At 39.6% G+C, this 24,872-nt stretch overlaps 2 protein-coding genes across 2 annotated transcripts in view; one reads left to right on the top strand and one right to left on the bottom strand.

Annotated features, from left to right (window-relative positions):
• Positions 1–20,028, top strand: part of tesk2 (testis associated actin remodelling kinase 2) — a 33,632-nt gene extending 13,604 nt beyond the window's left edge. The window contains exons 5-13 of the mRNA XM_038717421.1: positions 1,931–1,979; positions 6,688–6,834; positions 8,466–8,548; positions 10,090–10,174; positions 10,922–11,005; positions 11,879–11,965; positions 13,311–13,446; positions 15,319–15,852; positions 16,567–20,028. Coding sequence (XP_038573349.1) covers positions 1,931–1,979; positions 6,688–6,834; positions 8,466–8,548; positions 10,090–10,174; positions 10,922–11,005; positions 11,879–11,965; positions 13,311–13,446; positions 15,319–15,852; positions 16,567–16,874 — 1,513 coding nt within the window. The 3' untranslated portion in view covers positions 16,875–20,028. The remainder of the gene's footprint in view (positions 1–1,930; positions 1,980–6,687; positions 6,835–8,465; positions 8,549–10,089; positions 10,175–10,921; positions 11,006–11,878; positions 11,966–13,310; positions 13,447–15,318; positions 15,853–16,566) is intronic.
• Positions 20,029–21,137: 1,109 nt separating this feature from the next.
• On the bottom strand, positions 21,138–24,166 carry si:ch211-155e24.3 (uncharacterized protein LOC100150696 homolog). The gene is made up of 4 exons (XM_038717424.1): positions 23,786–24,166; positions 23,575–23,696; positions 23,011–23,110; positions 21,138–22,873 (listed from the first exon to the last, which is right to left on the bottom strand). Exons 1-4 carry the CDS (start codon positions 23,997–23,999, stop codon positions 21,906–21,908), a joined length of 1,404 nt encoding a protein of 467 aa, XP_038573352.1. The 5' UTR covers positions 24,000–24,166; the 3' UTR covers positions 21,138–21,905.
• Between the last annotated feature and the right edge of the window lie 706 nt (positions 24,167–24,872).

Raw genomic sequence — 24,872 nt, 5'->3', positions numbered from 1 at the left:
ATGTGCAGACATCAGCTGTAAAGGATCTTTTTGTTCTCTCTTTGAACTCTCGTCTTTAACTGTCCTCTATGTTATTGGTTGGGTGTGAATGTAAAATGACTTTCCCGTCATTTTATTGCTTTTTACCCAAAAAAAACATTAGACAACAAGAGCACATTCAAACAAGAATTCTTAAATAATAATTCTTTGAATTTGCTACTAGTTATTTTATTGAATAAATAAAAGAAAATGATCCTGTTCTTCTGTGGCTTTAATTGATTTATTTCTGTACTGCATTTTATTTCACTTAGAACTGTCACTAATACTGTATTTCTTGATTGTTAGTTTTTTGCCTATTTGTATTAAATTTTTTTTGTATATTATTCATTCAATTTATTTTACCTTTTCATTGTCGTTTCAAATGTCGGTCTAATGCACCTCTTCACCTCATGTAAAGCACTTTAAACTACCTCTGAATTTACAAGGTGTTACAAATAAACTTGCCTGGCTTTTAAAGGAAAAGTCGGTAGAATCATATAACTTCAACTATAAAACTTAATAGCACTGAGAATTCAAATCAATGCAATTTAATTTATAGTGACTATGATGACAAAATGGTGTTGTACATTTCTTTATTGTAAACACTTTCTGTCAAATGCTGGGCGAGGGTGTGTTTATGAACATGCAGATACATGCATAAATGCCTTTGTGTGTGCATACACATAAACATGCACAGTATATTTTACAATGCCATCTTTGTTGGGCATGCCTAGTGGATAGTGTGTGTGAGTGTTAACAAGTAGACACTGAGGGGGTCATTGTTCCAAAATCCAACAAGGACCCACAAAGTTGGCCTTTTCATTGCCTTCAGAATTATGAGGCCTTCAATGCTGCTTGTGAGCAAAGTTGTTTCATGTGTTGCTCTACACACACACACACACACACACACACACACACACACACACACACACACACACACACACACACACACACACACACACACACACACACACACACACACACACACACACACACACACACACACACACACACACACACACACACACACACACACACACACACACACACACAGAAATGAAAGAGCAGTGTGGTAGATTGTGTTGCTGGAATTTGTTAGGCTAGGAGGAGAAAGAAATGGATGGTATGCAGGTGAAGCAACTGAGCTGTTATTATCTTCCTGTTAAGAGACAGTCTTGCGCTTATCACTTGTCTGGTCTTGCCCGCTGGACTCTTAAAGTTTTCTTAACTATTTCCTCATTGTTTTAATTTATGTGACCCTGGAGAGCAAGCGCTTGAACTAAGAAAATCTAAAACCTGTATTTAGGGCTGTGCGACCAAAATCTGATCATCATAGGTCATCTATACGTCATACAGCACCATTTTCTGTAAATTCAATAAATAAACACTGTATATAAAGTGACCACAGGGAAATGACTATTTCTTATTACATTTTGGATTATATACTCAACAAATCCGGTCTGTCAAACTTTTTATACCCCAACCTCATCCATGCAACAGAAGTAGCCCCTCAAGTACGAGCTCCTCATTTTGTCTTGGCCGGTCGGAGTCCTTCTCCTGTTCGGAATTACCCCTCCGTGTTTGTTTGTGTTCCCTTCTTGCAAATTTCCTGCCTGCATCCGTGCTGTGCGGAAGACACAATATGGTGTCCAAATTACGAAAAATATTGCCGTGAAGAGTGGGATTTATGACACAACGAAATAAACGCCAGAGCCAACTATGAAACAACAGACGTTTTTCTATCGTCACACAATATATATGGTCATATTTTTCTTTAGGCTGTCTGTTTCGGCCTCAGTACTCTGATTTAATTAATTCCAATCCAGTTCTAACAAATGTCTCTGTGTTGTCTCGAAGGTTAAATCACGACAATATGAGAGCTTCATCTTGCATGTCTTTTGTGGTTTTGCAGGTTCAAGGGAGTGTGTGTCCATGAGGGCCAGCTTCACGCTCTGACAGAGGTAGGCAAATGCACCCAAACACAGCATTTCACAACACAGAAGCACACTAGTCTGTAATTGTGGAAAACCAAAAGATCTGAATGTTCTCAAGTATACACTTGCTGTGTGTTCCTGTGAGAGTGTGAGGGAGATGTTGAGGGTGAGAGAGAGAGAGGCCGCGATAATTTGATACAGGCAGCTAATAAAGTTCTCCAGAGATGCTTAATGTTAGGACATACACTATCAGGGTTACAGTGAGCAATAATTTTAGGCTGCACAAAGCCTATATTTAACCTGGGTTTGTTTATCTGTGTGTGTGTGTGCAATGGAGAAGGAAGATTACTTTGCATTCATGATAATCATTAATTAGTCATGGAAAGTGCTTGTTAGGCAGTTAACTTATTTATCTCTTTAATGAAAAGGCTAGTTGTACAGAAAGTCAGGCCAAATTCTCTTTATTTGGAAGAGAAATGAGAGGTCTAAAGGATAAATATTACCTGAAATCCTGTTGTAGTGTTGTAGTCCTGTTCTACACTTACAAAGAATTAGTTTTCCTCAAGAATTTTCTGTATTTTTTGCTCTAAAAGACACCGAGCTATGTAACTGATGCCCTTTGACAGAAGGTAAAAATGTTTTTATGGACTTTGGTCAAACAAGAAAAGCAATATGAGGCATAACCTTGGGCTTTGGAAAATAGTGATAGGTATATTTTGTAGTATTTTTGGCCTCTTTATGAACCAGCCGATAATAATCATGAAGTTTCTTGCTATATTCCCACTACTTTTGAAACGCAAACTCTATTCAAGGATGGGGTTACAGTTCTGTGTTCTGCGGTCATTGTAGTCACACAAAAACTGCACAATGACATATATTCACACACATACACTTCTAACAGCTTTACCAGTGGCTTAAGATACAATTCTGTAAACACACCGAAGAAGGCATGCACTGTTGAAGATGCTTCCAGGCGCACACATGTACTTGATTACACCATTGTATTGCTTTTTGTAGCCTATACCAACTTTCTGCTGTTGCATGAGAGAACACATCTTAAGATACCAAGTTTATACACACACACACACACACACACACCACTTCATCCTAATCTAATTGCAAAGTGAATCCATGCATTGTAAGACACACACACACACACACACACACACACACACACACACACACACACACACACACACACACACACACACTGCGGTAGGTCTTGTTTTCCTATTGCCAGGTAAACAGATCCTGTTGTGTTGTGTCAGGACCAAACTGACTGCTCTGACCCTGGGAGCAGGCTCACGCTGTTTTGTTACCTGACCCGCACTATGAGGTCATGCTCAGAGGAAATGAAGAGCTATGTTACTGCGTGGCCCCAAGCTACCTCGAAGAATCTCACCAGCTCTCAGACGTGCAAATCCACCAACAACTGCGAAATAAACCATAAAACTATGTGTGAACACTTGTAGTGCATTGTGCATTCTCACAAAATTTAAAACCCAAGATTATTAATGATGTTGAACAATTGTTCTGTGACCTGTTGTATAAAGAAAGGAGTACAGTAGGTATTAAGGGCCATTGAAAGGGAGTATGATTAGCCTTTGAAGACTCTGAAAGATGTAGAGAATAATGTAGAGTAGTAGTTCCCAAGCTTTCAAATCATTGAGAACAGCATGATTATGAAGTGTTGACACATTCAAGTCTCTCTGTTGTTTTAATTAATCATTAAATGTAATTGTCTGTAAGCGTCTATACTAGCTACTGTGCTAGTTTTTGATCCGTTTCTCAAACTAGGGCCTGGAAATTCATTGAAAAGTCATTGCATTTGATCTTGAAGAAGGTGTGGGAACACTGTCTGTCTTCCAGAAGCAGCAGCAACCTGTCCTGTGTTAAGCCATCAGCTTAAGAAGTGTTCAGTCTGATTTTAGTTTTGTTGGTCTGCTCAGATTCAGTCTTCTCAGACTGTTTTGTGGGCTGAGATGGGGCAACGTTTCATTGAGATCGTTACATTGCTTTTCTCTGACAGTCACTATTTTTCTGATTGCTGAGCTCCTGAAAGCCGGAAAACATGTTGTATTGTTATTAAAACCTACAACCGTTCTCATTTTTATTAGCTGCGGCATAACTGCATATGAAGTAGAGCTTTTAATAGTGTGATTTTTTTTTTTTATTGATTTTCCCCCCTGTTTTGAAAACGCCTTGTTTTGTTTCTCCTGAATCTCAATCTAATGCACTGTTATAGGAAGTGTTTCTGCAATCATAATCTGGACTAACGGTAAATCATGACCCATGGCAGGATTATACTGCTGTTTGAAGCTGCTCCCAGCATCAAACAAGGATTCTTTTGTTTTTCTTTCCATGGTGTTTAACCTGAAACACACAACGTGTGGCAGAGCAATTTCCAGTTGTAACCAGCCATATGTTTCTCATTCCTTAACACTCTAGGTTATACATGATCATTACTGTGGTTTATCAGTAACTCGACAAATAGGCTAAAGCAAATTCCAGGAAAAAAAATACCACCCCTGAACAAGAGACTTTACTTCCATTCAGTTACTTACTAGTTGACACAGCAGGTGCACTCTTCCGCTGAACCATGTGATTTGCATTCTGGACAAGGCGCACTTTGCACTCTCTGCATATTCTGTCAATGTAAGAATAAAATGAATAAAATAAAAGAATAAAATGGGTGCTCTCTAGATCTTAAATGAGATGATAAAGGAAGGCAGTAGGATTAGTGTGAGTTTTGCTTGTCTTTTCCCCTGCTGTATCCCTCAACAGTTATTGAATTTAGTGGCTAATGAGGAATTTGTTGGACATGTACTATGACTCTGACATCTTGATTTGGGGTTTGTGTGTCAGAACATTTTGTGGTATAAGACAGCAGGGAGCTCAACCTTTTTGGTTGGTGTTGAAGGTTAAAGCATTGCCATATCTTTTATTTAAGAAGTCTTTAGACCTTTTTGGCATTACAAAATAATAGCAATAAATCATTGTAACGGTATCTTTTGAGCTCTAATAGATAATTTTAACGAATTTTTACGAACTGTAAGATCTAAAATTGAAAACTAGTGGAATATTTTGGTGAATGTTTGGGGTCCATTTATTGCTTCATACACGACGAGTTAAATTTTTAGATAAGATTTGTTATTATAGAGATGTTTACTGTGCTGTACTGTAGCCGTAACAATCTGCTACTGTAGGTCACTTGGACAATCATGGTACAAACATTACATCGACTTTCTGAGCTAAATGTATCACAATAAATTTAACTTGGTTGGTAAAGCGGGTTTTCCATATTCCATTTGCGATCCTCAGCTCTAATCTAAAGTGAATCTATTCAGCATCAAGCCAGTTATATGCATGTTTATTACTATATCTCATCATTTAAATGAAAGTAGGATACTAAGATGCCACTGATTGAAAACTCAGTACAGTTAGTATATTTTGATGTTACCATTGTCCTTTGGAAGCTGAACCATAACAGCATTTAAGATTTAAGTAGTCTTGAGAGATGGTGTGACAAGGGATGTGACCCTGCGTTCAGATGGAAAAGTCACACACAGCTTAGGAGAAATAATGACCTTTGTTGTAGGAAGGCAGTGGGTCAGGTTACATCTTTACAAGACCCATTCATGCAGAGTTACACATTCATTGTAAAAATACACTAGGATTAGATTAAATTAGAAATAATCTGGCCAGGAGCCCATTTTATTGAATCACGTGACAGAGTAGAGACCTCTTTCATTCAGCCTCAGCCTCCTATGTCCTAATCATGTGCCAATCAGTCATACAAACCACAGCTAAACCAGCTCACCTCTTTATCCCATCTCAGCTCTATCTAGTGAACCAACACTGTTTGCGATATGTGACATGGGATTAGTGTGCCTGTGTGTGTTTGCATGCAAGCAGCAAGGTCAGACAAGTTCTTCTGGATCAAAGCTGACCGACAGAGTGAAGAACCCTGGATAGTTTTAAACCCGCTGAGCTGATTTGTCCTCTTGGCTGTCTACTCTTCAGCCTGCACGATGGCCAGACAGTCAGCATTCATGCACGTAGGAAACTAGCAGTTGAACAGGTTGCCAGCCACATTTTATTCAGCCAGTTGGTCGATACACCAGCTAGCCCCCAGGCAGGCCGTCTGTAACTCAAACAACCCACCAATCTGTCATACACTCTGTGACCCAGCTAGATAGGCACGTACTTTATGTAATGTGGTTAGTCTGTACCTTTACGTAGTTTAAGTGTGTCTGAATATTTTAACAATAAAGCTAGTCAGTCAGTCAGCACAACAGTTGACCAATACATTTTCAAGCCAGCTAACTAGTCTGCTGGCACTGGCAACAGAAAGTGTCGTGTTGCTATCAGTAGAGTATTCACACTAACTGAGTTTAGACATCTCACATCTCATTTAATTCCTTGTTTGACATCTCCCCAGCTCACCACTACATTGGCCATAACTGTAGGCTATTTAGATTTTTCCCCCATTTGTTGTCATGTATGGAAAGACCCAAAATTAACACTGTAAGCAGACAACTTGATTACTATAAGCAAATTATTTAAACACCATTTGTATATAAATGTTTCCACCGTATTTGAAATTGAAAACTGAAATTGCATATTACATATTCCTGTAAAATTGAGTAGTTTATGTTCCTTTCCTTGTGACGCATATGTTCTGTTAATTTCTACGTACATATTAATTTGTGTGTCTCTCTTTGTTTTTCTCTAGTACATCAATGGTGGAAACCTGGAGCAGCTTCTAGACAGCAACAAACACCTGAGTTGGCTCACAAGGGTGAAACTTGCCTGTGAGATCGCCAGTGGTCTGGCCTACTTGCACTCCAAAGGCATATTCCACCGGGACCTCACCTCCAAGGTTAGCTAGACGGGCTAATTGGTTGTTAAGAGGAGAAACCATAGCTAAAAATAGGACAGCAAGCCTTCTTGTGTCTCCAGGACAACAAAGTAACATAGCCTGTAGATTTTTATCTACATATCTTCATGGGAGGTTTAATGTGTAGTATTTTTGGTTTAGAGGCCCACATTAGGTCCTAGGTGTGTTTGACTCACCCACTAGAGAACAATACAACCTATGATAGGAGGAAATGTATTAGTTCAGAAAATGTTTCACGACTCTTTCTTTGACTTTGGCTACTTTTTGTGTTTCCATTGTCCAGTAGTTTCAGGTGGCCTTGGACTTCTGTTCAGTACTATACAGTAAATTTTCAAATATTAGTTAATATCAGCGTTTGGTCAACAGGATAGTGAAGCAACCTCTTTGCACAAGATCTTAGATACAAATGTTAAAGACTGATCCGCTCTTTTACTCCTAGACCTGTAAACCTCTCTGTAAAGAACAGAGTGTCACAGTCAGATGTGATAATCTGTAACAGGCAGCTCCCAGTTTTCCAACTTGACCGAGAGCCATGTTGACATGGAACCGGCAGAGAACAGGGACAGTATGCACAGTTGTAAAACTCATATTCATTGCCTGTCGAAGCTTACAGTTGTTCGTCTGTAGGAGAATAGCGCACAGGGAAATTTAAGCAACGTTTAAGTGAAACCTGTTACTGGACAAGATGAAAAGACAACAAGCATGTAGACAGTAGTTCAGTAGTTGACTCTTGAGGGTTAAATGATATAGTCACAGCCTTGCAGATTATAGTTCCTCAATTTCATGCAAAGTCCATTTGCCTTTAACACACAACACAGCTATTAAACTCAATGACCAAAGCAACTTTCTTTCCTTTTGTAAATATTAAAATTATTGTGTTATGTATTTCCAAGCACTCTCCCCTCCCAACTGTAACTTTATCCTATGTTTTAGAGATCATATGTAAGACCTACATGCCTGTATACCCTTCAGTTGTTAAGGATTTATAAGCAATATATTCAGAAAGCGCAAGAAATGGCAGCACATACAGTACATTTTATTACATAGTGCCAAAAACTAACGGCCAAGGTTGCAGTGTAAGACATGTAAACAAAACTTAACACACATTCCTACTTGAATATGTACTGTACATGAATGTACACTGAAGCAGCATGGTTGCGCACACTAACCCACAATTATGGAAGGAAGCATAGTGAGAATCTTGTGTACTGGGTTCATGAATCATTAGTTATACTAAGTAGAATGATATGTATAAATGAATTGTGAGGATATAGAACATTAACATCCGGCTCAACTCAGTGTCTGTGGCTACCAAATGTCCGTTAAGTGAGTAATAGTAATGAGCACCGTAACAAATGGTAACAGTAGATTTACAAATAGTTCCTTTTAGGGTGAAGAGGAACAGTCCTAACTTCGTAGCAATGCATATTGAAATATCCTGTTACTTCCTTTTTTTTCTGTATGAGAATGCAACTTAAAATAATATAGAAGGCTTAAATACAGTCAGGAAGGTTTGGCTGTTTGTTTTTTTACGTTTTAAAAAAATCTCTTAGTGTCCCAACTTCCTTAACTTAACGTGTGATAATTATGATGATGTTTTTCTGTATTCACAGAACTGCCTGATCAAATGTGATGACAACAGCTACACAGCAGTGGTGGGAGACTTTGGCCTGGCAGAAAAGATCCCCACCAATCTGTAAGGAGTAGTCCACTGCGCTACATAGATAAACACACGCCTGGATCTTTATTAGTAGATCAATAACGACCAAGACTTAAAGGAAAAATATAAAAGAGACTAAAAGCTAATTGCTTTTCTGAGCACTGTCAACTTTAGTGTTTTGATAACAGGAGGATACCATCGCAGGGTTTTGTTTTGCTGCCGCAATGAACAATTTAAAATCAAATTAAATGTCTTCAGGAACAGGGTTGACACAGCTTAGACAAATTATAATTTCTATGATCTTGTGTGTCTATGCATGTGTATGTGGGTATGTAAACATGAATGAAGAATGCATAGAATGTAGCCACACCTATAATTTTTTTTACTTCGTGAGAAGATGAGATTTGACATCACCCAGTCTAAATCTAAAAAGAGCAGAGCTACTGAAGTTAACGGGCTAGGGAGCTTGATTTATTGTGTAGACTAACAATTTAAAATGTATATTACTGTATGTGTTAACTACAGTGAAAAAGGCAGAGCTGATGCGCTTGGATTCATGTTTGCACAGATTTTCTATATCAGCTTTTTTTTATATCCAGCAGGTTGTTCATATTAACATTATGGAGGCAGACCAAAGAAATGACTTCACACGCTCCCACAAACAAACTCAAACAATATTATATTACTATTAGGTGTACTTGCGCTATATGAAAAGGGCCCTGAGATCACTCCTGTTGTGATTTGGCAGTATAGGTAAGTAAAATTTAATTTAATTGAAAATAGGGCTGGGCGATATGGCCAAAAATGTTATCATAAAAACATTTCATATCATTTGATATTGATAATTATCATGATATATGTCAAATAATTATTTTAGTTTAAATGCCCATTTTTTGGTCCTAATTGAAAATTATGTGGTTAAACTTTTCTTTATGGTCAGATATGACACTTTGTGCCAAACAGTGGATCACTGAACAAATCTGAGGTAGAACATTCAAAACTATTGTGACAAAATCTTTTTGAACAAATATGATTAGAAAATCTTTTTTCAGTCCCTTTTTCTCAACAAAATCAATATTTTAATAGAAAAATTAAGTGCTAATTTGTTCGTGATTCAAATGAACTGAACCAAATATTTATTGATGATATATTGAACATTTATTATATTATTGTTTTATTGCCCAGAACGAATTGAAAACAGTTTTTCATTCAAGAGCTAACACCTCAACACAAAAATGCAAAGCCAGCATGTAATAGAAAATGTAACCTCGTCATTTTTTTCTCCTGCTATTATTTTGTCCAGTCTTCATTTACACACAACACGACCGGGGTCAGGTCAGGCTTTTCTTCCTGGTTGTGTACTGTGTCAGGGAATCAGCTTGACATATTTATGCACAAACTGACATTGAGTCTGGCTCTGCCTGCATGATTTTATTAAAACATTGAACCAGGAACACAGAGTTCTGGAGTCGCTTCAACGCATCTGAAGTGTCTTGAATTACCTGGCCACAAATAGCTTCCATGTTTTAATAGACCAGACACTTTAACATGTTGTCAATAATCTTTGTCGTGTGCAGTGCTGAAGTAGAGAAGCTTTCAGTGGTTGGTTCTCCTTTCTGGATGGCTCCAGAGGTGCTGAGAGATGAATCCTACAACGAGAAGGTAAATTCACCAACTTTCACCTCTGACCTTTGCCATTGCCGCCGTTAATAGCAAGTAGTGTTATTGGCTGAGATGGTGAAGGAAAAAAATCAAATAAGATCACATTAGATATGTTTTGATTAAACTTGGAACACCTGGGGATAGTGGATCATAAAAGCAGTAGAAAATAAGATGTACATCAAAGCAAAATAATGAAAAAACACTAAATATACATAGCAAAATAATGAGTTAGGACCAAGATGCACAGTTTCCATTGATCATGGACCTTCTTGTCTGATAACAGGAGTATGCCTGTGCAAGGTTTTCGTTTTTAATACTGCAGTAGCACAATGAGCGAGCGGGATTGTTTTCTATTTTTGAATTGTCTTCAGGAACAGGGTTGATATGACTTGTTGTACGTCTATGCATCTGTATGTGGGTATAACAACATGTATGAATAATGCACAGAATGTAGCCACACCTATCATTTGTTTTACTTAGTGAGAAGGTTTGACATCACCCAGTCTAAATCTAAACAGAGCAAAAGCTACTGAGCATGATTCATTGTACATACTAACAATTTAAAACTTCCACTAATGTTATTAGTTAACTACAGGGTACACACAGATCAAGAGTGTTGTTTTGGTGTATATCAGATTAAAATTCAAGGAATATCAGGGACTTTTAAAAATGTTTCACTCTATTACAAAGTGAAGGTATAAGTATTTGGTGTTTGCGTGTTTTTTATGCGTGTCTATCTGTTTTCAGGCCGATGTATTCTCTTATGGTATAATCCTGTGTGAGATCATCGCAAGGGTCCAGGCTGACCCCGACTTCCTTCCCCGCACAGAGGTGACTGCTCATCTACTTCTCTTTTCCGCTCCCTATAACCTTGTAGTACTCCACCTGCCTGTTTGCTTTGTACACAGGTTGATCTGTTGATGTCCCATAATTCACACCCTGTGGATACTGTGTTAACATTCACGTGTCTCATACAGACCTCAAAATAAATGCAAAAGCCTGTTTTTTACATTCTCAAGGGATGGAGAGTGGGCACAGATTTTTCTTAACCCACCCTGGCAAAACTGTAACGGAGCTTTAATCACTGACCAATATTATATTTTTGACAATTATATATTGGTATGCGTGTAAATGCCCTCTCCCAGAGAGGACTCACAAGTTTGTTCTTCAAATGTAAAATGCACTGCTCAGCACATTTTATGCACTTAATTGTTTAATAACTAACTTGAAGGGAAAAATATATATCATATTGGCCTAAAAAGTCCAGTTCTGCTCCTCATTTTATTTATCTTCATGCTCTCCTAGTGTGAGATAAATGTTTATCATGTCTAATATAAATAAGGGACTCTTAATATATTTTACATCTTTTGCAGAAACAAATGTGTTATCTACTGTTTTAAAGCCTGCAGAGACCTTATTTTCTATCAAACAGCCTGCTTCATTTAAACTTTCAGCGGGCTGGTCTTCTTTTAGTCAGTCTATGGGACTGATAGAGGCAAAATGCAGTCTTGGCAGTCAGCAGGACCATGTCAGAGAGATTAGTTTGACATGAGTCTGGTTTTGGCAGAAGACTTACAGAATGTCAAACACCTGATGTAGCGCTGTCTGTCTCTGTCTTCATCCCACGTTTACAAAGGCAAATACATATTTCCTGTTTAACTTTCACATATCACAATCTCTTTGTCTCCTCTCCGTCCTGACCAGAACTTCGGCCTGGACTATCACACGTTCCAGCACATGGTTGGAGACTGTCCGCCTGACTTCCTTCAGCTGGCTTTCAACTGCTGCAATGTGAGTCCACCACACTCCCGTCCAGTCACCCTGTCTCACTCTCTGTCAGTTAAGATATTACATTTTTGTAACATCCCTGTCCACTTGTGAGCACACACAGCAGCAGCCATGCATCTGCTAAAGCCAGTACATGGTGGTCACGTTATATTGTCTGTAGCAATAGGATGTCCATGACAAACTTTTCTCTGTGTTGAGGGAAAGAGATTTCCCAAATTGGTTATTATATTTTAATTTCTTAAGTAACTATTATTCCTTTGTTCAGAAATAGAGGGGCAATCTGATTATCTGAATAATCTGATTTAGTTCACTATGGCGGGGAGGGGTCTTCTGTTCACTAAAAGCTGGATTACTTGGCAGAATCCGCTTTTCTCAATACTCATACATTTATTTGTTGTTAAATTGATTAACTATTGAGATGAGGAGGAACATTAAGTAAATCAAACCAAACCAAATATACTTTATTCTCATAATAAACTATAGTTTGATTTACTGGAATAGTGATTTTTTTTTCTCTCTAACATAATTACAAACCACAGAGGATCAGGGCATTAAAGATTTTGGAGCACCCTGCTGATTGATCCTATATTGGCTCCCTCCATCCCTTCTCATCCTTGTCTGTTGTCTCGCTTTTATCATCCTCATCTTCCTTATCCCCCATCCAAGTCCTTCTTCTGGGGCCCCCCAGTTTAATTTCATTTTCTTAATTGTCAGTTTTACAGTTTTTTTCTAGAATCTTATTTCAACCCTCTTGCGCTTCCGTGTCAGCTGTATCCCCAGCATCTGTCTACCTCTCTTTATTGTCCCAATCTTATTTTACTTTGCATCTTCAACTGCAGTCCCTAATTTTTATTCTAATTTTCATGTAACATCTTTAACGTTAGCATGTCACTTCATAGAAAGAATACCCACATATTATTTCTACAGATATTGGCAAATATAACTGACACAACTGGATGTCAGTCCACATTTTGCTGTAGTCCTATTGCAAATAAGACCTTTGTGTCTTCATGCAAACATGTAAAGGTGATTTTATCCACAGACTTTTCTTTTGTACCACTTTCTGTGCCAATAAAAGCCATAAAGCAATCTCCCTCTCTGCCATATACCAATAGAACACATTTCCTGGAAAAACCAACCAAAATACAGTGTAAATGCTTTTAGAGGCATCAGCTCTTGTCTTGTTTGTTTATGTAAATAATTGTAATATTGTATAATTAACATGCTAATCCTGTTGGTGTATGTTTTCTGTGTTTTTTTGCCAGATAATAATCTATCCCTGCTTTTGCACTATTTCATTGTATATAAATCTCATCCTTTTCCACATCTGCATTTTTTACTCCACCAGATGGACCCGAAACTCCGTCCGTCCTTCCCAGACATCGTCAGGCACCTCGAGGAGATTCTTGCACGCCTTAAAGTCGAGGAGATGCACGAGTGTGTCCCACTCAGTGGGGACAACGACAAGAAGACCATACCCAAAGGTAAAAGCACTGCACAGAATCTCACACTGTGATGCTGTGATTTGTCCTTTCAGCTTTACAGTCACTAAAAGTCCCCTCCTTTAGTTTACAAAAAGGTGATTGTAAATTCCTGTAAAAGAAGGTGGTAGGAAAGGAAACTGTAATGCAGGCAACCTATTTTATATCCGTCTCCTCTAGTCAGACTGCCAACCAGTCAGCTGGTTCAATATTTATCCTCCCCATGTCGAGACAGAAATTCTCTCTTCTCCTAACAACAGTTCCTCTTGCAAACATGATCCCATGCAAGTATTCTGTTTACTCTGTTTACCTCACCTAAACTCACAGCCAGGTTTGTTGAAACCAGAATATTTACTTCACTTCGTGTTCAGCAAGAAGCAACATCGCGATTCTCACTGTAATATCAGTAGCCCCTGTTCTTTGCACCCCAGTAAGTTATTCAAGTTTAATATGTTGTGATATCTATCTGAGTATCTGTATCACACTTCAAAGAACCATAGTGCAGAGTATTTGGTTGTTGATAATATAAACTTCACCAAGATCAACATTCCTATTTTAAGATACTTGATGCATGCAAGCCCAGGTTTCATTTCTAATTTGGTCCTGCGTACAGCCGCCTGCATGTCTGATCTTCATGGAACCAGGAGGCAGTAGGGTTTTTGTTTAGACAAGCCACTCAGCTCCTTTTCCTCAGTGCTACAGTGTATGAAGAAGGAGAGCATGAACAAATTACGTCACAGGATGCAGGGTCAATTTATACTAGTGACAGTTGGGCTGCACAGGAAATCTAAATATTCTAACTTATCTAACTATTTCAGTATGGCCAAGTGCAATATGGAAATGCAATTTTTTGGTAAAGGTAAACTTACATACCATTAGAAATGAAGCATTATGGTGTGAAATGCAAAAATTACTATTCCCACTAAAATCATGACTCATATTGCAATATCTTTTATTTTTTTATTTTTTTCATATCGTTCAACCCTAATCTGGTCTGAGCCTGTTGACATAAAAAACGTCTCTTATGTAGCTATTATTGTGTGGAAAACATGGTCTGGACCTGACAGTTCTCACTCTTCGTCTGCTGTCAGTTGTTACAGTACGTCATGAACTTCTTCTGGCCCCTCCCTCTGTCCCTCTCCTCCAGCTCCCTCTCTCTGTTTGCCTGATAACATCAGCATTTCCTGCAAACCAGGATCACCCTCATAGTAGGAAATATTTGTGTTGCATAACAATGTTTTAGCCAAATATATTTGCAGAGTAGCTTTTTTTGGTCCTCATGAGTGACATGAGTAATTCTATCAGATATCTTCTGGCAAAAACAATACTTTGAGAGGAGGAGAAAACAAGATGTTTTCTTGGTTACATCATGTGTTTATATGTATCATCTTTGGGAATAACAGATTTTTGTGAACTAGGAAAATTACTATTTATGCCCTTATCTCTTTCTTAACTATTGTTTATCCCTGTTTCTTTCATCCATAAATCCTTCAGTTCATCCTAGCATTTTTTCCTGCTGCTCTAATTAACATTCATCAGAATATTCAGATCCTACCACACTTAAGAGGATATTTCTGTGTAAAACAATCTCATCCAGTGCTTTTGGAAACACTTGGAACAACAGGGATTCAATGAACTCATGGCTATGTACTCTATGCAGGATTTACCCTGAAGTGCCACCTAGTGGTTACATTATATTACTCACAGTACCAGTCAAAGGTTTGGACACACCTTCCCATTCACTTGAATGAGAGAGTGCATCCAAACTGGCGCTGTATTTCACCATCAAAGCACTATTAACAAGATAGAATTGATGGAATGGAAGATACACCTCTAGACTTACACAACGACAACAAATGTATCTCTCTGTTGAAGGTGAGAAGATCCAGGGCTTTAAGCGACTGAACCCTCTCGGTTTCCAGGATGATAAAATCCCTCCAAAATCACCCCGCCCCCGGCGAAACATCTGCCTCAGCCGCAGCCAATCAGACATCTTCTCCTGCAAACCAGGAAGAAAAGTCAATGTCCAGGACCCTTATTATAACCCCCCCACCGCTCAGCGAGCCTCTAAGGCCCACAAGATCAACCCGTTCACCGCCCGAGAGGACCTGTGTGGGGGCAAGATCAAGTTCTACGATGTGCCCAGCAAGTCTGTCTTCTCGCTGGTGTTTGACCTCCACTCACCCCCCGGGAGTGTATTCAGTAACCCGCCATCTGCTCATGTACCTGGAGGACCCCAACAGGGGGCGTCTTACTACTGGCAGCAGCTTCCAGGAAGGCAGTGTCACTCCTTACCAGTTTCCCCCCAGCTGCCCCGCTCCGAGGTCTTCTACCTCGCAGGTGCTATCGGCTCCAATAACAACGGTTCTGTTACGTGCAACTCCAGCCAGCTCTCCACAACGCTGCCAGGTGAGTTGTCTGATGAAGATGTTCTTTTAGCATTTTGGATATAAAATGTTTGATGATTAATGTGTGGAAAATTAAAAAAAAGTGAATCCTGCAAAACATTTAAAACATAACAATCTAACAGCAGTGCAACATTATTTTAATGCACCTGATTTTGATGGTCATTGTTGTTGGTAGTAGTAAACATTCTTGCTTTAATCTATTTAGATGAAGTAAAGAAGTTATAATTTAAAGTAATATAAAACAGCTGCTGTGTAATGTGAGCAGAAAACCTGCACAGGACAGTGTTCGGTCCTGATAACGGCTGCCACACACGGTAACTCAGCTAGTGACTTAAGATGTAAGCTGGCGGTTCATGACAAAGGTGTCTTGTGTTCTGGTTTTGTTCTTTGTTCACCTTTGACTTTTCCATCTTACCACACACACATCTACAGTTTCATCTACAAACTCTTGGAGGTTTCAGTGCACTCAAGGGGAAAGGGAGAGCCTTGTCATTCTGCAGACAGGGCTCTTGTTTCCTCCTGTTACCTAGTTTGTTTTAGATTATTGACCAAAATTTGTGAGTTATGTGTGACAGACATACTTTGCCAAAGGTTAGGTCAACATTAATCATTTGCCAAATTAGATAATAATGGTTCCTCATTGTGTTTTTTTTTTCACCTATCTTTTTGTGCTTTTTCCCTTTTCCCTCTACCTCTTCTCTTTTTATTCTCTCAGCAACTAACTGCAGGTATGACGCAGGCCTGATGGGAAATGACACCCGACAGAAGGCAGCGCTGAGTGTCTGGGCGAAGAAATACGTTGTGGTTGAGATCCCACCTTACTGCCGGCAGAGAGGAGGGGAGGAGGACGGGGAGGCAGAGGAGAGGAAGGAGGGAAATGAGGAGGATGAGTTTGGTGAGAGCTGGTCTCCGATGGTCCCCAGCGGTGAGAGCGAGAGGGACAGTGGGGAGGCGATGGACTGCTCCAGCAGCCTAGAGGAAGAGGAGGCACGACAGAGAGGGACAGACACCTGTCCCATGTAACACACATGAAATCCACACACACACCAACACATACAGAAGAGGTGGTGGATTTGGACATGAGAGAGGGACTATTACTCCTGGATGGAGGACATGCAGGCAGTGGGAACTAGTTTTTAAAAGTAGACTGATGAACTGGACACATTTCAGAGATTTTGGAAAAATAAAATGTGGAAAAAAAGAAAAAACACTTGATTTCTATTTTTCAAGTGAACAAAAAAAGGTTTTATCAACAAAATGGACACTCAAAATAGAAATTATTTTCTTGAGACGGTTGTTTATATTTAATATTGTGAGATGATGTAGTTTGTTTTCCTTTAAAGGTTTCTTATATTAGGCGTCTTGTCTGACGAGGGGTATTGAAGATCCCTTGTGATGTGTATGTGAGTGTTTAAAAATCAAATGTTGTGTTTTGTGTTCTAGACAAATGTTTATACTACATTAAAAAAATCCCATATTTTTCTGATTAACGTGACGCTGATATCCAGATGAGAAAAAAGGTGATTTTATAATAATTGAGTGCCTGACAAACAACACTCATGAGACAGATATTAAACCATCCTAGCAACCCCCAACTAGATTGCAGTGGTGAAATATTCACAGGGAACTTAACAGAAGTGAATTTAGAGATGACAAAGTTTAGATTTCTTTATATTAGATTTCATCTAAAAACCTTAGAGGTCAGACTGTATTTGTCCCAAAAGGTCAGCACTGTCAATGACTCCATGACATGTTGCTTTGCCTTATGAGCTCTTAAAGGACCATACCGCCAATTCTAGCCCACTAATGAAAAATACAGCAGTTTGCTTTGATGACATAGTGGTGGGTTTTTTTGCCACTGTACTTCAGCCAAACTAATACCATTCAATAGTCAAAGCAGAGCGTTCACAAGCGAAGTTATTGAGACATCAAATCCAGAACACAAACTGTGGGCAAACATAGATGTTGTAAAAAGAACCTTGTAAAGTTTTTGCATTTAAAATCCCAGATGTCAGAGTTTGTACCCTCTTGCAACTCTGTTAACACACAATGACGATGAAATTGTCAAAAAATGATATTAAATTATATTAAATACATCTCTCTATGATGAGTTAGCACTCTAAAACAAGTTTGAATTGAGACTGTGTAACTTTTGAAAGACAAAATAACACCATCTTCCGCTAACAAATTAAAAGTTGAATTTATAAATAATAAAATTTTACTCGCGTCAGTAACATTTACACTCAGGGAATTATCCTTCCGAGGTTTGGTGTGACCAGTAGCGTATGGTGGCCTAATGATAGCAAACTTTGTAATGTTAGCTCTATCAGCAGGAGAGCTGTGAGTATCGCTGTCTGGAGCTGGTGTGCTGCTCTGGGACCTTCTCGTCCTCTCTGCATGTTCGCTTCGCAACAGCAGCTGTAGCGACATCTTATTTAACATTAGTTGCATTACTTGCTGTGTCGTCGTTCGCTCTAAATTGTGGGTTTTGTCATGGTGTTGGATTTCTCCAAAATCGCTTACCTCACCTTTAAGTGCAACACAAACCGTTTGTCTCACCCAGCAGAGTCGTGCTGTTGTTGCTACGTACGGCTACTGTTGCCGCTCTTCTGCAAAAGTTGCATAGTCCAGCTCTAAAGTCAAAACTTTAATAATGTAGATTTTAATTTCATTTTTAATTTAGAAAGTAACGGCTCCCTGAAGATGGGAAATCAATCTTATGTCAGACTTAAAAAAGCCAAAGTTATTATTAACAAACTATATAAAAAAGATAATTCACTGTGACAACATGCTGCAAATATGTCCTGTAACAGTGTTACATAACAACCACTGATGCTGATACTGCTTACAGATGTGCAGTCTTCCAAAAAGTTGCTATAAGTTTGATGCTGGTCCTGACATGAGAAGAGGCTTTCCTGGTGTGACCCTGCAGTGTATTCAGCCTGCTACCCTCAGTTTGTACTGCCCCATGCATAAGGAAGTCAAAACTGAATGTGGTTAAATGAATGAATTTTTTTTGAGCAATATTTAAAGTAAACTCCCACAAAAGAAACCATTCGATTTAATTCCATCTAGCAGAAACCGGTGAATTTACCTAAAAACTCGAAAGAGGCTTCAGTTAATGGAATCATTTTACTTAACAGGAGCACATTACTCAGTCTCACAGCGTACAGCTTTGGGTTGGATGAAAAGCCTTTTGTTTTGAGGGAAACAACACAACCTGGTCTTTCACGCCTTTCCATTTAGATGAGTGGAAAACTCTGTTGTGAGGGAAACTTTCAAACCAGACCAGAGAGGTGGGCTGAGCAGTGTTTGAAAAAACATAGAAAGATAGAGAAATGTTTGTTCTTCCACAAATTATTAGTACTAGATATGAGTAACTTTGGTGTAAATTGTTCATTAATTTTTTCCCCTTGACAAGATTATACAACCTCAGTGGCAAGATTTTCAATAAATCAGTGTGTATTTTATTTAATTTTGGGCATGTTTCCTGTAAACTGAAGCTAAATGTCTCACAGCAAGAGCTCTCAAACACTCCCCTGTGGCTGTGGTTGCTGCTAACATACGGTTCAATTATTAAATAGGTGGTTTTCATGACATTTTCAACTTTGATCAACACACTCCAGTGGATATCTGAAATAAGACTTTCTGCTTGATGTTCAGTGGTTCCACTGTACTGCGCATCATAGACGTGGAAGAGGTGAAATTTGTGAGCGTGTCGCAGATTGGGGTAAAATCACTTTCTCGGTGGTAATGTTTAACAGCAAAACCGTTTTCAGTGTTCATCTGAATGTTTTTCAGTGTACAAACTAAATGACTGTTCTGAAATGAGATTTATTTTTGTTGAACGTGAGTCATGTTTGCCTCTGTTCCAGCACTCTCTTAGGATGCTAAATTCTGCTGATCAGTCTGATGACTTCAACAGGAACTAAAATGTACTTGTACAGTGATTGTATACGGTGATCTCCTCTGAACCTACGTATCACTATTTCTCTATGCAACCAATGTAACTTTTATGACACTGTTTTACAGTATAAAGGATCTAATTTGATATTTATGAGAACACATTTTTAATGTCTTACCTTTGTATATTTGTGTAAAAAGTTTGTTACCTGCTTTGATGAGTAGAGATTGAGATGTTTTTTGCTGATCGAATAACAACAAGCTTCCCAGAGTTTTTCCTTGTGTTTGTCTCCCATTCTTTTCTTCAGTGTGACTTGGCTAACACTCGGAGAAGCTCATCACGGCCTGGACTTAAAATTGACAAAGTCGTATTTGTTTTGAAAACCTTTCCTTTTAGATTTGATTTGCAAGTTCTGAGACCGAAGTCATAATGTGGACAGATCATAGTGTATAAAAAACAGATCCACACTTTACATCCTGACCAAGTGTCACAGTAGAGTCTCTCTGGTTTCTACACATTGGTTGCAATAAGGAATATTAGACTGGTTTACTCAGGCAGGCATCACCCTGCTTTGTCCCTCTCATGTCTCAGAGCCAAGCAGCTGTTTTCCTGAAAGCTGCAGAATAAAAAAGTTGTGACTATTTGCTAATCTGAAAAAAAGATTGTGACATACCTCCTTGCTTATTTTGTACTAAATTGTTAAAAAAAATAAACATGCTTATTATGTTTTTGCCAGACTTGATAAAGGTAACACAGCGCAGACTTGTGCCAATGCAAAGATAAAGTAACTAACTGACTACATTTTATACAGACTTGACCCACAATGTGATGGATTACTCAAATTTAAGAAAGACTAGCAGGTTTTCAAATGTGGAAATAAATAGACATTCAAAACAAATTCATTCAATATCTATCGACATCATGGTCCTGGTAAAGTGATCCCTGGCAGTGTTTCAGCAGCTTGACGATGGAGACCTGAATTGGAAGACCAGAAGTGGATCAGTTTGTCTGTAGGATTCGACCACCTCACCTGTCAATGTTTGGTACTCAGATTTTAGACCCCAACAAAGGAATAAAAATGGCCCCAATAATAATTAAAATAAAAATAGTCGGTAAACCTAGCCGTCCTGTCTTAGTTCATATCTGGCATCTCTAAATTGGACAAAGAGAGTCTGGTGAAACACGAGGACTGCAGGCCACCGGACATCCTTTTGCTCACATGTTGAAAAATGAACTTGAAGTTAATTCTTTTTCTCTGATATTTTTAATGTATAATCCATATTCCTATCTGGGTGCATCATTGTGTGTCACAACAATAGAACATGTAAAACAAGTACTCTCACAATATAATGTGACAATATGACTGAGTGCTTTTCCAAAGGTAATTATACACATTTTATTTTTTTAAGAAATAAGATAATTAGTGATGTTGATATGACCAAAGTATTCACTATTTGTTTACCTCACCTAGTCAGATTAGCCTTTCAAAACAGGAAGTTACACATTTAAAGGACCATACCAGTGGTTTAGCATGTTTTGGCTCATTTCTTGATGCTGCAACATACATTTTTAGACAACATGCCTCCTGCACAAAGGCAGCTCCATAAAGAAATGGGTTTCCCAGTTTGGTGTAGAAGAACTTGACTGGCCTGCACAGAGCCCTGACCTCAACCCTATCAAACACCTTAGGGATGAACGAGAATGGAGATTGCGAGCCAGGCCCTCGTGTCCAACATCAGTGTCTGACCTCACAAATGGATGAACGGGCAAAAAAAAAAACGGGCATAAAAGTAATGTCTAGGTGTCCCAGTACTTTTGTTCATAGAGTGTATTTATTGTTGTGAGGTAACGCAGTGAGGACAAAGTAAGGTTCAAGAGTCCACTAACTGTTTTTCATACTGTACGGAAAACTAGTGGCTTCCTTGAGCAGCAGGAAAAAAACAAAGTATGGCTCTTTAAGCTTAACTGTGGTATTCCGATTTCAGACTAGTCTGTTTCATTATGTCAGTATTATATCACATATTTTATATTAAAAACAATAAACAATAAACAATCATATCAATATATCGCATAGCTACAGTGAAAAACATGGAATGTTTCTTGAATTACTAAACGCAGGAGTCAGATGTACAAAACGAAACCCTGTAAACTCAGTGCGCTGTTTTCTGATGGGACTTGAGGCTGGAGCGCTGGGTGAAGCACTTCCCGCACAGCGAGCACTCGTAGGGCTTCTCTCCGCTGTGCACCACGGCGTGTCTGATGAGGTTGCACTGTTTGGTGAAGCTCCTGCCGCACTGCAGGCAGCTGAACGGTTTCTCCCCCGTGTGACTCCTCAGGTGCTCTTTGAGCTGACTGAACCTCATGAACGTTTTGTCGCAGTACGTGCAGCTGAATCTCTTCTCGCCGATGCCGGACCTCCAGGGCGTCCTCATCCTCCTCGCCAGGCCGAAGCTGCCGCGGCTGTGCCCGCAGAAGGAAGAGGCCGCTGGGTTTGGCGGCGTCGGATGCTGGTTCGGGTTCGTCACGTGAGGCGCGGAGTCTCTGTGCTGATGCTGTGATTGTTGCGGAACCATGCACTGATCCATGGTGTTAATCTGAGACAGAGCACTGTGTCCTTCATCTGGTTGTGGTCGCTTACATCCAAACGTTCTGGCTCGTCTTTTCACTCGTGCTGCGCTCACCACGACTGAATGTGATTTCCCGACTGAGTGAATTTGGGGCACCAGGTCTTCCAAACGCAACCCACTCTGAGATGGGAACACAGAGGGAACCGGCTCATACTGTTGCTCAGCGTATGAGAAGCTCGGATCAGGGGCGTCTCTGCACAGATTGGACGGCCACAGCGGCCCGCCACCTTCCTCTGTCACAAACTTGTGGGCTGAATCAAGAGGAGCTGCGTTCTCATCGGGCTCTTCCTCTCTCTCGTGTTTCACCCCGAGTTCTGCCTCAGTTTGGTTTCTCTTCAGCTGCTGCTCGGGGAAAGAGATGTAGCCGTCCGTCGGGGAAACCAGAGCTCCAGGGTCGGCGGGGGTCTCAGCCGAGTAGCGTCGCTCCACGGAGTTGTCAGTCTGGGCAGGTTGTGAGGCTTCGAAAGATGGCGGCTGCTCGTCTTTAGCGACTAAAGAAAGCACAGGAAGCAAACATCTTCTTAAAGTAGAGGCTCTCAGGCTAACACATGTCTTATCTTTAAATCTTTTAATACCTGAAACCCAGAGTGATGCGTATCTACTGAGTTATGTTTGTGTTCAAACTCACTCAGCTTGTCCTCTGAGTCGTTCTTCCACGTGTCCTCCTCTGCACACTCCTCTTTGATCAGTACGTGTTCAGCTTCATTAGCCGGCTCCATGTCTGCACACTGCAACACCGGGCCCGACATTAACACTCATACAGGAAGGATGAACTGATTCACAAATAAAACAAATAAATACACAAGATGTGCTAGTAAAGGGCATCTACACTGAGTTTAAGTAAAGTAGACTAAATGTAAATAAGCCTTACAAAGTTTTAATATTTTTTTAAGAGATAGGCTATACATGTACTAAGTCATATTTAAACAAAGCAAAATTAAAATTAATTGGTTCCAGTAATGGATCTAGCTTCTCAAATGTGAAGATTTCTTGCTTTTCTCTGTTTAATATCATCGCACAATAAATATATTTGGGGTTTGGACAGCTGATCAGACAAAAACTAGCCGTTTAAAGACATAACCTTGGGCTCTGGGAAACTGTGATAGGTGTTTTTTATTAATTGCAGGCATTTTATGGGCTAAATGATTAATTGATTAATCAATATCCAAATAATATTTTGTGGTTGTCATACCTGCTGGGGTTGATTTTGATCCTTAGCATCCACCTGTCTGTCCCATCCTGTGCTCTGTCTCTCTCTGTTCAACACGACTTTGACTAGAGGAGAGAACCTCTCGGCTGCTGGAGGATAAAACACTGAGGAAGAAGTACAACAAACACAGCGTGTTTTTAAAGCAGACCCTTCCTCTGGACAACAAGTGAAATTCTCATGCATCCCTGCCCACCTTTCCTCCTGGCTCTCATCCTGGTCCTCCTCAGCTCTGCCTCCATCGCCTCACACTTCCTCTTCAGCTGGTCGATGTCCCGCCGGCTCTGGCTCACCTCCACCCGGAGCACCGCGCAGCTGTCATCCACACGCCGGTTTATCTCCGCCACCGCTGCCTTGGCCAGGACCTCCATGACGGACAGCAGCTGGCTGTGGAAGCTGCAGTTCTCCATCTTGCACTTGACTTCCGCTCCTTCTTCTAATACGAATAAACAGATTCACCTGTGCACGCCTGTATGTGCTGTGTGTCGCCCACTTTAATAATCAATGTATATAAATGGCTGTTCAGAATTCTGGAGCCACCATTGCTGTGCACTGTATATTTCTTCCGCGGAAGTTAGGGGGGAAGGGTCGCTCGTTTTTGACCACCCCACGGTTCGTGCGGGCGGTCTCACTCCCTCTCTGCTTTGGCCACATTAATACAAATTTACTCTTTTTTTATTAACAAACTTAAACATCTTATTCTTTTTGAAATCGATACAACATAGGGACTGTTTACGTATATTTTTCTAAATAAAGTTAGCAGGGTTGCCAGTTCAGCGTTATTTCCGCCACTAAGGGACGTACCGTAATCCAAAACGAGGTTGGCATAACAACGTCACTTCAAGAGACAGGTGAATTACCGTAAGTATTGCGCTACATCCGCACTGTGACCCCAGCAGTGGAAGACAGACCTCACGTAAACATCCAGGGACCTAACGATATTTTCAAACATGACAAAGTTACAAATATAACATGATATTTAGTTTTACTTTATAATTATACATCAAAACCGACCTAAACGTGTTCCTAAGTATTACAAATAGGCTAATTTCCATGTCTTAGAAACGTTGATACAGACACCACATAGGCCTATTTAAACATGATCAGTGTGTCTTAATAAACTTATGACGATGAAGATCTCATTAAGACCACGAGAAATATTGACGATATTTAGATGTGTGTGTGTGAAAGAGAAAAACAGATATTCGGTTCAGTTTTAAGCAGGGCCTACCACTTTCTGGTAAGTCACCCTTTATAAGGGGTTTAGCCTATATATAGCAAAT

The sequence above is a fragment of the Micropterus salmoides genome, unplaced genomic scaffold (genome assembly GCF_014851395.1).
Source record: "Micropterus salmoides isolate LMB-PRFRI ecotype aquatic unplaced genomic scaffold, ASM1485139v1 Ms_hic_scaffold_14, whole genome shotgun sequence".
In the NCBI taxonomy this organism is placed as follows: Eukaryota; Metazoa; Chordata; class Actinopteri; order Centrarchiformes; family Centrarchidae; genus Micropterus; species Micropterus salmoides.
This window is presented reverse-complemented; position numbering and strand designations above follow the sequence as displayed.